The 12067-nt window shown below is 35.5% G+C and overlaps 1 protein-coding gene across 10 annotated transcripts in view; it reads right to left on the bottom strand.

The window, feature by feature from the left end:
• The window catches only part of LOC102899106 (membrane-spanning 4-domains subfamily A member 14), a 28174-nt gene that overhangs the window by 4419 nt on the left and 11688 nt on the right, over positions 1 to 12067 (bottom strand). For 7 of the 10 annotated variants that reach the window (XM_019812477.3, XM_045039368.1, XM_011286925.4 and 4 more), the window contains 2 exons: positions 11207 to 11263; positions 966 to 1085 (listed from right to left, as the gene is read on the bottom strand). In XM_019812477.3, the coding sequence (XP_019668036.2) occupies positions 966 to 1085; positions 11207 to 11263 (177 nt within the window). The remainder of the gene's footprint in view (positions 1 to 965; positions 1086 to 11206; positions 11264 to 12067) is intronic. The other 3 variants (XM_019812479.3, XM_019812478.3, XM_019812476.3) reach the window with 1 other exon arrangement.

Raw genomic sequence — 12067 nt, 5'->3', positions numbered from 1 at the left:
TCAGAAAAGCTGGTTTCTAGGTCTTGGTCAAAAGCCCATCTCTTTTGACCTCTGTCAAGCTCTGGGCAGATAGGATAGAACAGAAAGACAGGAATCCACAGAGAAGGTTTTAGAACTTATGGCTTTAACTCCCACCCAACTTGCTTAGCACTGATTCCTATCTCCTTGCCATCATAGCTTCTTCTCCCCTCCACATGAACAAACATATATGGTTAAATGCACAAATGTCCACAGTCCCATGTGGATAGAAACACAGCTATACACACATAGTGAAACACAAACATGGACACACTTAAAACAGACTCAGACCTGCTGACAGGAAGATTGACAGACACGAAGCAGGAAGTTCAGAAAGATCCATATAGTCGTGTGTATACAGAACTGATTACACATAACATTCCAAATCACATCCATTTATAGTGTTCAACTTTATTCTGTCTGAAGATCACATCCCTGGCGAGCATAAATCCCTGGGTCCCTGGGTGTCACAAGTACATAAGGATGTTATTTCCTTCTTTGAAGATCAAATCTTGCTAGAATACACTTGATCATTTAAGGTCTGGGAAAACTGGCTTCCTAGATGAGGTACCTAGGAAGAACTGAGCTGCCCATTATGAAAATACTAGGTGGGCCTATTGTATACCAGAATTGGTATATAATACCAGTTTTGAATACAATACTAATTCAATACCAGAATTGAATATAATGCCAAACCACTCAAAACACATCTATTAATATTTAGAATACATTCCATTTGCTTACTTGAGGTTTGGGGTGATCCTAGGTTTAGAAAGGTAACCTGTAGTTTGAACCACATTTGTAGCAGAAGGCACACATCAGAGTACACTAATGATAAAGGTCACTGCCATATCCTGCCTAATACTTAACTACTTCGATCGCGCACCAAAGAATTTAAGTGTAACTCTAAATCTGTGACGAAATTCTCGTAGAAACCTGGTATTTACCTCGGGCCAAATAGGAGCTTGTGTAGTCAAACTGTATATTATAAACTCAAATGACAGTATAAGCAGACCAATCACGGCAGCGCAGGCACTTACGATGTTCACTGCCATAGTATAGGACATCTGGAATAGAAAGAAGAGAGTCACCAGTCACCGGAAGTTATCCACATACATCACTGCCAGGTACATTCAAGTAGAAGATTTATACAAATCCTGATCTTTCCAGAATAGTAAAGGCCATCAAAAGGACTGTCAGAACTGCAGATTTGTCCCAATAACGGAACAATTTGGGAGAAAATAAAACTTTTGATGTAGCGTGCATATATTCATTCCTTCTCTGACAACTAATTGTTGAATGCCAATTCTGTATCATGCAAACTGTCCTCTGTGTTGTTAGATAAAGAGGCAGAAAAGAAGTGGCCCTGCTCTCAAGGAAGACTGGTGAGGAAGATGAACAAGTGCCTATCAGATGTGAATAAGATGGAAAAAATGTTAACAATAGAGCCAGATTTTCAGTGCCACACAGGGTCAGATGACCAGAGAGCTAATATTCCAGGAGTTCGCCATGGTTCATTTAACAGTGCTAGAAGGGGAGTCATGGGGAATTTTGCTGGAGAGATAGGTGGCATCTAGATAGATAGGATTTTATCTTGAAGATAGTGGGGAATTAATTACATCCCTCAAAGTGCCATTGTTTTCAGGCCACATCTTGTTAGGCTATGTACTCAGGACAATGCATATGTAAATGTTGCTGCATAATCACACTTTGTCCATAGATGAGGTCAGAGGAGTGATAAGCCCTATGATACTTTTGGAGGATATCCTTGTCTTATCCTTATTTCCTTGTAATCATTTGCATCAGTGGAATTCTATCTTTTTTTTTTTTTAACGTTTATTTATTTTCGAGACAGAGAGAGACAGAGCATAAACGGGGGAGGGGCAGAGAGAGAGGGAGACACAGAATCTGAAACAGCCTCCAGGCTCTGAGCTGTCAGCACACAGCCAGACGCGGGGCTCGAACTCACGGACTGCGAGATCATGACCTGAGCTGAAGTGGGATGCTTAACTGCCTGAGCCACCCGGGAGCCCCAAATCGTATGTTTATCTATATGCTGTTCACTGTTGTACACTGATCTTAATTTATTCTTTTGGAATAAATTCCCCTTAGAGATAATTACATTAAAATAAAATGTTCATTAACTCTTAAAACCAAGTATTATTAGTTTTACACTTCCTTTCTTTTTGATTATTTCCACATAGATTTTGAAATCAACTTATCAACAATGAGAAAAAATCCTTTTAGGACTTTGATTGGGATTGTATTGGATCTAGAAAATCATTTGAAGGAAAACTGACATCTTAAAAGTGTTTGTTTTTCCATCCATGAACATACCCATTTATTTAGATACTGTTCAGTTTCTCTCTGTGATGTTTTGTAGTGGTGTATGCAAAGGTTTTGGAAATATTTCATTGACACTTAGGGATAAATTCTTGTTTTTTAAGTTTATTTATTTTGAGGGGATGTGTGTGGGGAAGGGACAGAGGGAGAGGATCCCAAGCAGGCTCCATGCTGTCGGCTCAGAGCCCGATATGGGACTCACACCCATGAACCATGAGATCATGAACCGAAATCAAGAGCTGGATGCTTAACCGATTGAGCCACTCAGGTGCCCCTAGGGAAAATAATTTCTAAGTGTTTTATTTTTGAGTGCAATTGTAAAGGTGTTTTTACAAATTTCATCTCCAATACACAGAAATACAGTGGACTTCTTAATGTGAATTTGTATTCCTCAATGTTGATAAACTCTAATTAGTTGAATATTTTTGTGTAGACTTCTTAGGATGTATAGGAATGTCTATGAATAAAGCAGGTATTACCATTAACTTTTTAAACTTGATGTTTTTTATTCCTTCTTCCTGACTTAACTGCACTAGACAAGAACTCCTGTACAATATTATATAAATTTGGTGAAACAGTAATTACTTGCAACATTCAGATCCAAGGGAAAAACATGTTTTTACCATTAAGTATAATATTAGCTATAGAATTTTTTGTAGGTGCCCTTTAGTGGGTTGAGGACATTCACTTCTACTATTTTGATAAGATCCTTGTAAAAAAAAATTTCAGGGGCGCCTGGGTGGCTCAGTCGGTTAAGCGGCCAACTTCGGCTCAGGTCATGATCTCGCGGTCTGTGAGTTCGAGCCCCGCGTCGGGCTGTGTGCTGACAGCTCAGAGCCTGGAGCCTGTTTCAGATTCTGTGTCTCCCTCTCTCTCTGCCCCTCCCCCGTTCATGCTCTGTCTCTCTCTGTCTCAAAAATAAATAAACATTAAAAAAAAATTTCAAATGCTTTTTCTTCATTTCTTTAATTACCCTAATATATTGAATCACACTGATTGTTTTTCGAACGTTGAACCAAGCTTGCATTCCTGGAATAAATTCTACTGCATTATGATTTTAAAAATATATCACTGAATATGATTTATGATATTTTAAGTATTTTGACATCAGCATTCATTATGGGCAGTGATCTTCTATTTTTCTTTTTCTTTTAAGGTCCTTGCTAATTTTTGGTGTCAGGATTATGTTGGATTCCAAAAATTCCGTTGGAAAATGTTCCTTCTCCTTTGTTTTCTGAAATATTTTGTGTACCATGTGATATCATTTGTTCATTAAATCTTTGATAGATTTATTACTTAACATGTGTGCCTAGAATTTTCTTCATGGAAAGATCTTTAATGATTAATGCAATTCCTTTAACAAATACAGGGATATTTAATTTTCTGTTTCTTCTTGTCCTTTTGGTAAGTTGTGTTTTTCACAGTTTATTAGTATAATGTCATTTATAGCATTTCCATATTATTTCTTTACTGTCTCTAGTATCTGTACTGATATTTCATCTTTAATTCTTGATACAGTAATTTGTGTTTTATCTTATTGTTTCTTGATCAATCTTACCAGAGGTTTATCAATTTTATTAATCTTTTCAAAGAACAAATTTTCAGCTTTGCTAGTTTCTTGTTTATCTATCTTCTATTTTATTGGCACCTGCTCTTATCTTTATTGCTTCATGCCCTCCACTTACTTTGTATTAAATATTCTCTTTCTTTTCTAGTTTTTAAGTTGGAAATTCAGATAATTGGACTTTAAACCCTTCATTTCTTCTACTATACACTTTTAAAAGCTGTAAATTTCCTTCAAGCATTGTTTTATCTCAAAAATATTGATATGTAGTATTTCTGTCATTCAGCTCAAAATATTTTCTAGTTTTTTTTGTGATTTTTTTTATTCATGTGTTATTTCTTAACTGTATTGCGTAATTTCCAAATATTTGGATTATTTCTTAGATATACAATGATTAATTTTTAATTTAATTTGCTTTCATTTTAATTTAATTTTATTTAAGTTATTTCTGTTCCATCAGTAGGTTGCCTATAGTAAGAATAATAAACCTATTCTATAATATTTCATGCAGTCTTGTGAAATTTGTTATTATTTTCTGTTCCAATGTATGCTGTATCTTGGTGAACATTCTACGTGCAGTTTAAAAGAGTATGTATTCTAGAGTCTTTCTCTGTGTAGTGTTTTACAAAGATTAACTAAGTCAAATGTTTCAATTTTCTACTCCTGGTTTTTGTTCACCTGTTCTATCAATTACTTAGAGAGACATGTCAAAATCTATTATGATTGTGGATTTTTCTATTTCTCCTTTTATTTCTTTAGTTTTTGCTTCATTTATCTTAAACTTCTAATATTAGATACCTACACATTTGTGGTAGTTATGTGTTCCTGATGAATTAACACTTTATTACACTGAAATGTCTCTATTGGTAGTCACATGGTATGTTTTCATATTTATTGGTTCTTAATGATTATAACACATGAGCTTCCTTATGCTTATGCATGTCCATCTTTTCATGTATATTTTTTGATATTCTATTACTTCTAGTGGGCATTACTTGTTTGGCTAGTCTGAGGATATTGGACTTTTAACTGGAGTGTTTGTCTATTTACCTGTGATATGATTATTGATATATTTAGGTTGTTCTATTTTTTTTTTTTTTCTTTCTCTGCTTTGAGTTAAAATATTGTTTTTAAGGTTTTTATTTTACTCATTTGAGAGAGACAGAGATAGTGCGAGTGGGGTAGGGACAGAGAGAGGGAGAGAGTGAATCCCAAGAAGGCTCTATGACGCGAGCGCAGAGCCCAATGCAGGGCTGGAGCTTACGAAACCACAAGACCATGACCTGAGCCGAAGTCAAGAGTCAGATGCTTAACCGACTGAGCCACCCAGGCACCCCTGGGTTAAAATATTTTTTAAGCTTTTGTTTCCTTAATGGGAAATTTATTTATTTTTATTAATTTTTTTATCTTTATTTATTTTTGAGAGGGGGGAAGCCGGAGTGGGGGAGGGACAGAGAGAGGGAGACACACAGAATCCAAAGCAGGCTCCAGGCTCTGAGCTGTAGCACAGAGCCTGATGCAGGGCACCAACCCATGAGCTGTGATCATGATCTGAGCCGAAGTCCGACACTCAACCAACTGAGCCACCCAGGCGCCCCTCCTTAATGGGCTTTTTAACTGCATAGTTTTGTATTATTGTATAGTCTAGGTTCTGCTATATGTATCCTTAATATATCACATTCTACTCAGAATTAATATTGTCCCACTCCTTGTAAAACATAACACATTTATGGTATTTTAATTCTATTTACTTTTGTGTTACTTTTGTAAAATATTTTACTCACACATGTTATAAAATTGAAAATATAATGTTAATTTTTAAAGTGAGGTATATAATTGACATGCATGATTATATTGCTTTCAGGTGTACAACATAATGATTTGATATTTGTATATATTACAAAATGATCACCACAATAAGTCTAGTTAACATCCATCATCATACATAGTTAAAAACATTTTCATCCTAGCGATGAGAACTTTTAAGATTTATTCTTTGGGGCACCTGGGTGGTGCAGTCGGTTAAGCGTCGGACTTTGGCTCAGGTCATGATCTCATGGTTCATGAGTTCAAGCCCCACATCGGGCTCTTTGCTGTGTGCACAGAGCCTGCTTCAGATCATCTGTCCCCCTCTCTCTGACCCTCTCCTGCTTGTGCGTGCTCTCTCTCTCCTCTCTCTCTTTCTTTCTCTCAAAAATAAATAAATAAAAACTTAAAAAAAGATTTATTCTTTTAGCAGCTTTTTAATATGCAATGCAGTATTATTAACTATCAGTTGCCATGTTGTGTATTACATCCCTATGATTATTTATTTTATAATTAGAAGTAGACACATTTTGACTCCCTTCACTCATTTTGCCCACCCCCACCCTCCACTTCTGGCAACCACCAATCTGTTCTCTAGTTGTATAAAGGTTTTTTGTTTTTTTTTTTTAGATTTTTAGAAATTTTAGACTTTTTGTAGAGTATTCATATATATATGTAAATTTAGATTTTTCTAGGCTGAGATTGCACTGTATTTGTCTTTCTCCATATGACTTAGTTCATTTAGCATAATGCCCTCAAAGTCCATCCATGTTGTTGGAAAAGGCAAAAATTCATACTTTTTTTATGAGTGAGTCATATTCCATTGTGTATGTGTGTGTGTGTTGTTCTTGTATCTTGGCTATTGTAAATAATGCTGCAATAAACATAGGGATGCATATATCTTTTCAAGTTAGTATTTTTGTTTTCTTCAGATAAATCCCTGGAAATGGAATTGGTGGATCACATGGTAGTTGTTCTAGTCTTAACTTTTTCAGAATCTGTCATATTGTTTTCCATAGCGACTGCACCAATTCATTCCCACCAATAGTGCACGAGGGTTCTCTTTTCTCCACATCCTCTCCAAAACTTATTTCCTTTTTTTTTTTATTGTAGCCATTCTAACAGGTGTGATATTATGGTTTTGATAGGCACTCCCCTGGTGTTTAGTGATGTTGAGCATCTTTTCGTGTACCTGTTGACCTTCTGTATGTTTTCTTTGAAAACAACAGGTGCTAGTGAGAATGTGGGGGAAGCAGAACGCTTTTGCACTGTTGGTGAGAATGCAAACTGGTACAGCCACTCTGAAAAACAGTATGGAGTTTCCTTAAAAAGTTAAAAATAGAACTACTCTATGATCCAGCAATTGTACTACTAGGTATTTACCCAAAGGATACAAAAATACTAATACAAAGGGATACACGTACCCCTGATGTTTATACCAGCAATATCTATAATAGCCAAATTATGGAAATAGCCCAAGTGTCCAAAGAAGATGTGGTATATATATGCAATAGAATATTACTCAGCCATAAAAAGGAATGAAATCTTGCCATTTGCAAGGGTGTGGATGGAGCTAGAGAGTATTATGCTAAGTGAAAGAAGTAATCAGTAAAAGACAAATACCATATGATTTCACTCATATGTGGAACTTAAGAAACAAAACAAATGAGCAAAGGGGAAAAAAAGACAGAGGCAAACCAAGAAACAGACTCCTAACTATAGAGAACAAACTGATGGTCACCAGAGGGGAGGTGGGTAGGGGGGATGGGTAAAATAGGTGATGGGGATTAAGGAGTATGCTTGCTGTGATGAGCACTGGGTGTTTATGGAAGCATTGAATCACTATATTGTACACTGGAAACTAATATTACACTATATGTTAACTAACTGGAATTTAAAGAAAACTTTTTAAAAATGTCTATTTCAATTCTCTACCCAACTTTAAACTGGTTTGGCTTTTTTGCTATTGCTTTGTGCTTGATCTTTATATATTTTGGATATTAACTCCTTATCTGATATATGATTTGTAACTATTTTCTCCCATTCAGTATGTTGGCTTTTCACTTTGTTGATGGTTTCCTTTGCTGTGCAGAAGTTCCTAATGTGATGTAGTCCCATTTGCTTATTTTTGCTTTTGTTGCCTTTGTCTTTGGTGTCAAGTCCAAAAAAAAATCATTGTCAAGACCAATGTCAAGGAGCTTATGGCCTATGTTTTCTTCTAGGAATTTTGTCTTCAGGTCTTGCATTCAAGTCTTTAATCCATTTGAATTAATTTTTTTGTATGGTGTGAGATAGTGGTCTAGTTCCATTCCTTTGCATTGTGGCTGTCCAGTTTTCTTTAAAAATTTTTTTAAAGTTTATTTATTTTGTGTGTGTGTGTGTGTGAGAGAGAGAGAGAGAGAGAGAGCACACAGGAGGGGCAGAGAGAGAGAGAGAGGGAGAGAGAGAGAATCCAAAGTAGGCTCCGCACTGTCAGCACACAGCCTGACGTGGGGTTCAAACTAATGAACCGTGGGATCATGACCTGAGCTGAAACCAAAAGTCAGTGCTCAACTGATTGAGTCACCCAGGTGCCCCGGCTGTCTAGTTTTCTTCACACCATTTATTGAAGAGACTGCCCTTTCCCATTTTATATTCTTGGCTCCTTTGTAATAAATTAGGTGACCATACATGCATGGGTTTATTTCTGGGATTTCTGTTCTGTTCCATTGATTTATGCGTCTGTTTTTATGCCATTTATCATACTGTTTTGATTACTATAGCTTTGTAATATAGTTTGAAATTAGAGACCACGATGCCTCCAGCTTTGTTCTTCTTTCTCAAGATTGCTTTTGGCTATTTAGGGGTACATTTTTTGTTTTTAGTAGTCAGTAAAGATATTAAGAAATAAAAAACACAATATTTTATCTTTACCTATATGTGGTAGGCTAAATAATAGCTCTATAATAGATGTCATAATCCCCAGAAACTGTGACTACGTAAATATGAGGCAAAGGGGAATGTATAGATGTGATTAAGTTAAAGATCTTGAGATAAGGTTATCCTCAAATATCTGGTTTGGCCTAATGTAGTAACAAGGGTCCTTGTAAGAGGGAGGAAAGAGGATAACAAAGAAAAGACAATGTGTTTATGAGACAGAGGATAAGAGATTAGAATGGTGTGGCTCCAGCCGAGGAATGTGGCAGCCTCTAGAAGCTAAAAAAAGGCAAGTTACAAAATCTTCCCAATAACCTCCAGAAGGAAAACAGTTCTGTCAACATTCTGATTTTGAGACTTTTGATCTCTAAAACTCTAAGATAATAAATTTATGTTGTTTTAAGTCAATAAGGTTGTGGTAATTTATTACAGCAGCAATAGTGCACTAACACACTATATATTTATCATTTCTGGTGTTCTTTATTTCATCTTGTGTGTCTAAGTTTCCATCTGCCACCACTTCCCTTCAGCCTGAAGAACTTTAATTTCCTTTGGTATTGTAGATCTGATTTTTGATTTCACCATTGATACTAAGGGGATATTTTCAGTAGGTATGGAATTCTAGTTGACAGTTTTTTCCCCCAGTGCTTTAAAGATGCCATTACATTGTTTTCTTGTATCTTTTTTAGAGTAGAAATCTTTTTTTTTTTTTAATTTTTTTTTTTTAACGTTTATTTATTTTTGGGACAGAGAGAGACAGAGCATGAACTGGGGAGGGGCAGAGAGAGAGGCAGACACAGAATCGGAAACAGGCTCCAGGCTCTGAGCCATCAGCCCAGAGCCCGACGCGGGGCTCGAACTCACGGACCGCGAGATCGTGACCTGAGCCGAAGTCGGACGCCCAACCGACGGAGCCACCCAGGCGCCCCTAGAGTAGAAATCTTGCACATATGTTGATATATTTGTTTCTACGAGTCTTAACAATTTTAATATTAATGTAAACGGTATTTTAACATTTGTTTATCCACTGGTTTCTGCAAGCATATAGAAAGATAACTTATTTGGTTTTTATATATTGAAGATATAAAATTCATTTATTTCTTAAAGTTTGTCATCCAGAAATATTTTTTCTTCTTTCCAATATCATATACTTCCTTTTTCTTTGCCTTATAGCAATGGATAGGACACCTTAAATAAAATACTGAAGATATATGATGATAGCCTATATGCTTCTCTTGTTAAAAGATAAAGCATTAGGGGAAGTATTAAAATTTTCAGTTTTCACTATTAAGCATGATATTATTTCTCCCTCTCTCTTTTGACAGATATCTTTTGGTTTTTTTTTCATTCATTGAGTTGATCACTTGATTTTTATGTTTTTAATGTGGTAGATCACATTGATTTATTTTCAAATGTTAATCTAACCTTGCATTTCTGGAATTAGTCATGACGTATGATCCTTTCTATTTGCATTTTTCTATATTCTATATTTTATTTGCTAATATATATTTTTAGGATTTTTACATCTACGGTCATGAGGGATTTTAGTCTGTAATTTTCTTTTCTTATAAGATCCAGGTAGAGTTTTAGAATCAATGATATATTGTCTTCATAATGGGTTGGGAGGTATTTTTCTTCTTTTTCTATTCTCTGGTAGAAAGTCACATAGCTTCTCCAAATATGATTGTAGATTTCTCTTTCTCTCTTATTTTGTCAAAAAAATTTTTTTTGCTTATTTTAAAGCTACTTTAATAGGTAAATATTTATGGGGCACCTGGGTGGCTCAGTCAGTTAAGCATCCAACTTCGGCTCAGGTCATGATCTCATGGTTTGTGAGTTCGAGCCCCGCATCAGGCTCTGTGCTGACAGCCTAGGGCTTGGAGACTGCTTTGGATTCTGTGTCTCCCTCTCTCTCTGATCCTCCCCTGCTCACACTCTGTCTCTCTCTCAAAAAAAAATTTTTTTAAAAAGGTAAATATTTAGGATTATTATACATTATGTTGAACTAAACCTTTTAGTATTATGCAGTGTCCCTTTCTAATAAAAATCTGATAACTTTTGCTTTAAAGCCTAGTTTGTATAATATTAATACAGCTTTCTTTTGGTTGGTGTTCACAACAAATATTGTTATTCCAACTTCTACTTAAACCTGTCTATATGTAAAGTATGTTTTTAAAATAAATAACAGCAGTGTAAGATGAGGATCCAATTTTATCATTTTGCATATTGTTTATTTGGTTTTCCAGTACCATTTGTTGAAACGACTATCCTTTCCCCATTGGGTATTCTTGACTTCCTTGTTGAATATTGGTTGACTATAAATGCAGAGATTTAATTCCAGGCTCTGGATTCTGTTCCGTTGGTCTGTGCTATTTTATGCCAGTGCCATACAGTTTTTATTACTATAGTTTTGTAGCATAGTCTGATATCAGAGGTGTGATGTCTCCGGCTTTGTTCCTTCTCAAGTGACTCAGAGACAATGTTACCTGCTTACTGACTCTCCTTCTTCTGGCAAATAAAACTGTTATCTCTATAGTTGCTACAAGTATTCTGACTTACCAAGAACGTTGAACGCATCCTCTCTGTTAATACTGCAAAGACTCCTGAGAAGAGAAACTGGAAACAAAAATCACATTTATTAATATACCTAGTCATTATTTTTATATATAAACTTAAACAGTGAAAGAATTCTGGAATGCTGTAACATGAGGAATATCATCTTAATTCTTTGGTGGGACCATTGAGAAAATCATTCCAAAAATAATTCAATTTTCTGTATTACAGAGATGGAGAAGGCAAGAAGTCTCTGTTCAGTAAAACAACACATGCATTGGAAATGGAACCATGTGGATCTCAAGTTGACTTCATAGGGCAAAAGGAGTGTCAAATTTTACTTAGATTTTGTCAATCATAATCTAGTGATCCCATAAGGTGAATTACGAGAAAATATATCCCATTAATGAACTTACTACTAGACAATGATATATACTGGTGATTTCACATGGAAGTACTTTTATTACAATGTTAAAAATATTTTAGTAATGGAAAATATAATTCAGAAATTATTTAAGTTTCATTTTACATGTTTAAATATAAGAATTATATAATGTCTTCCATGAGTAGCTTGTGCTGAAACCTTCTATCATTTCCTAAAACTTGTTAGAAAGATGACAGGGTGTACCAGAAATTTATTCATGTCATTGGTACAACTTTACGCATGCATGGAAACGTCCCATAGCATTAAAACATTAACTATTCCATTAGTGGTAAAGGGAAGGAATGCTCTTTCCCCAGAAAAATGGGGCCACTAACATGGCAATACTAAGTAGCATTTTGGGGTCAGAAGGCTCTGAATTTGAATTCCTTGCATTTGCTTTCTATGTGACTCAGTAGAGTCACATAGACTCTATCATTAGTTTT

The sequence above is a fragment of the Felis catus genome, chromosome D1, assembly GCF_018350175.1.
Source record: "Felis catus isolate Fca126 chromosome D1, F.catus_Fca126_mat1.0, whole genome shotgun sequence".
NCBI classification, from domain to species: Eukaryota; Metazoa; Chordata; class Mammalia; order Carnivora; family Felidae; genus Felis; species Felis catus.
Note: the sequence above shows the minus strand (reverse complement) of the source record. Positions and strands in the feature narration are given on the sequence as shown.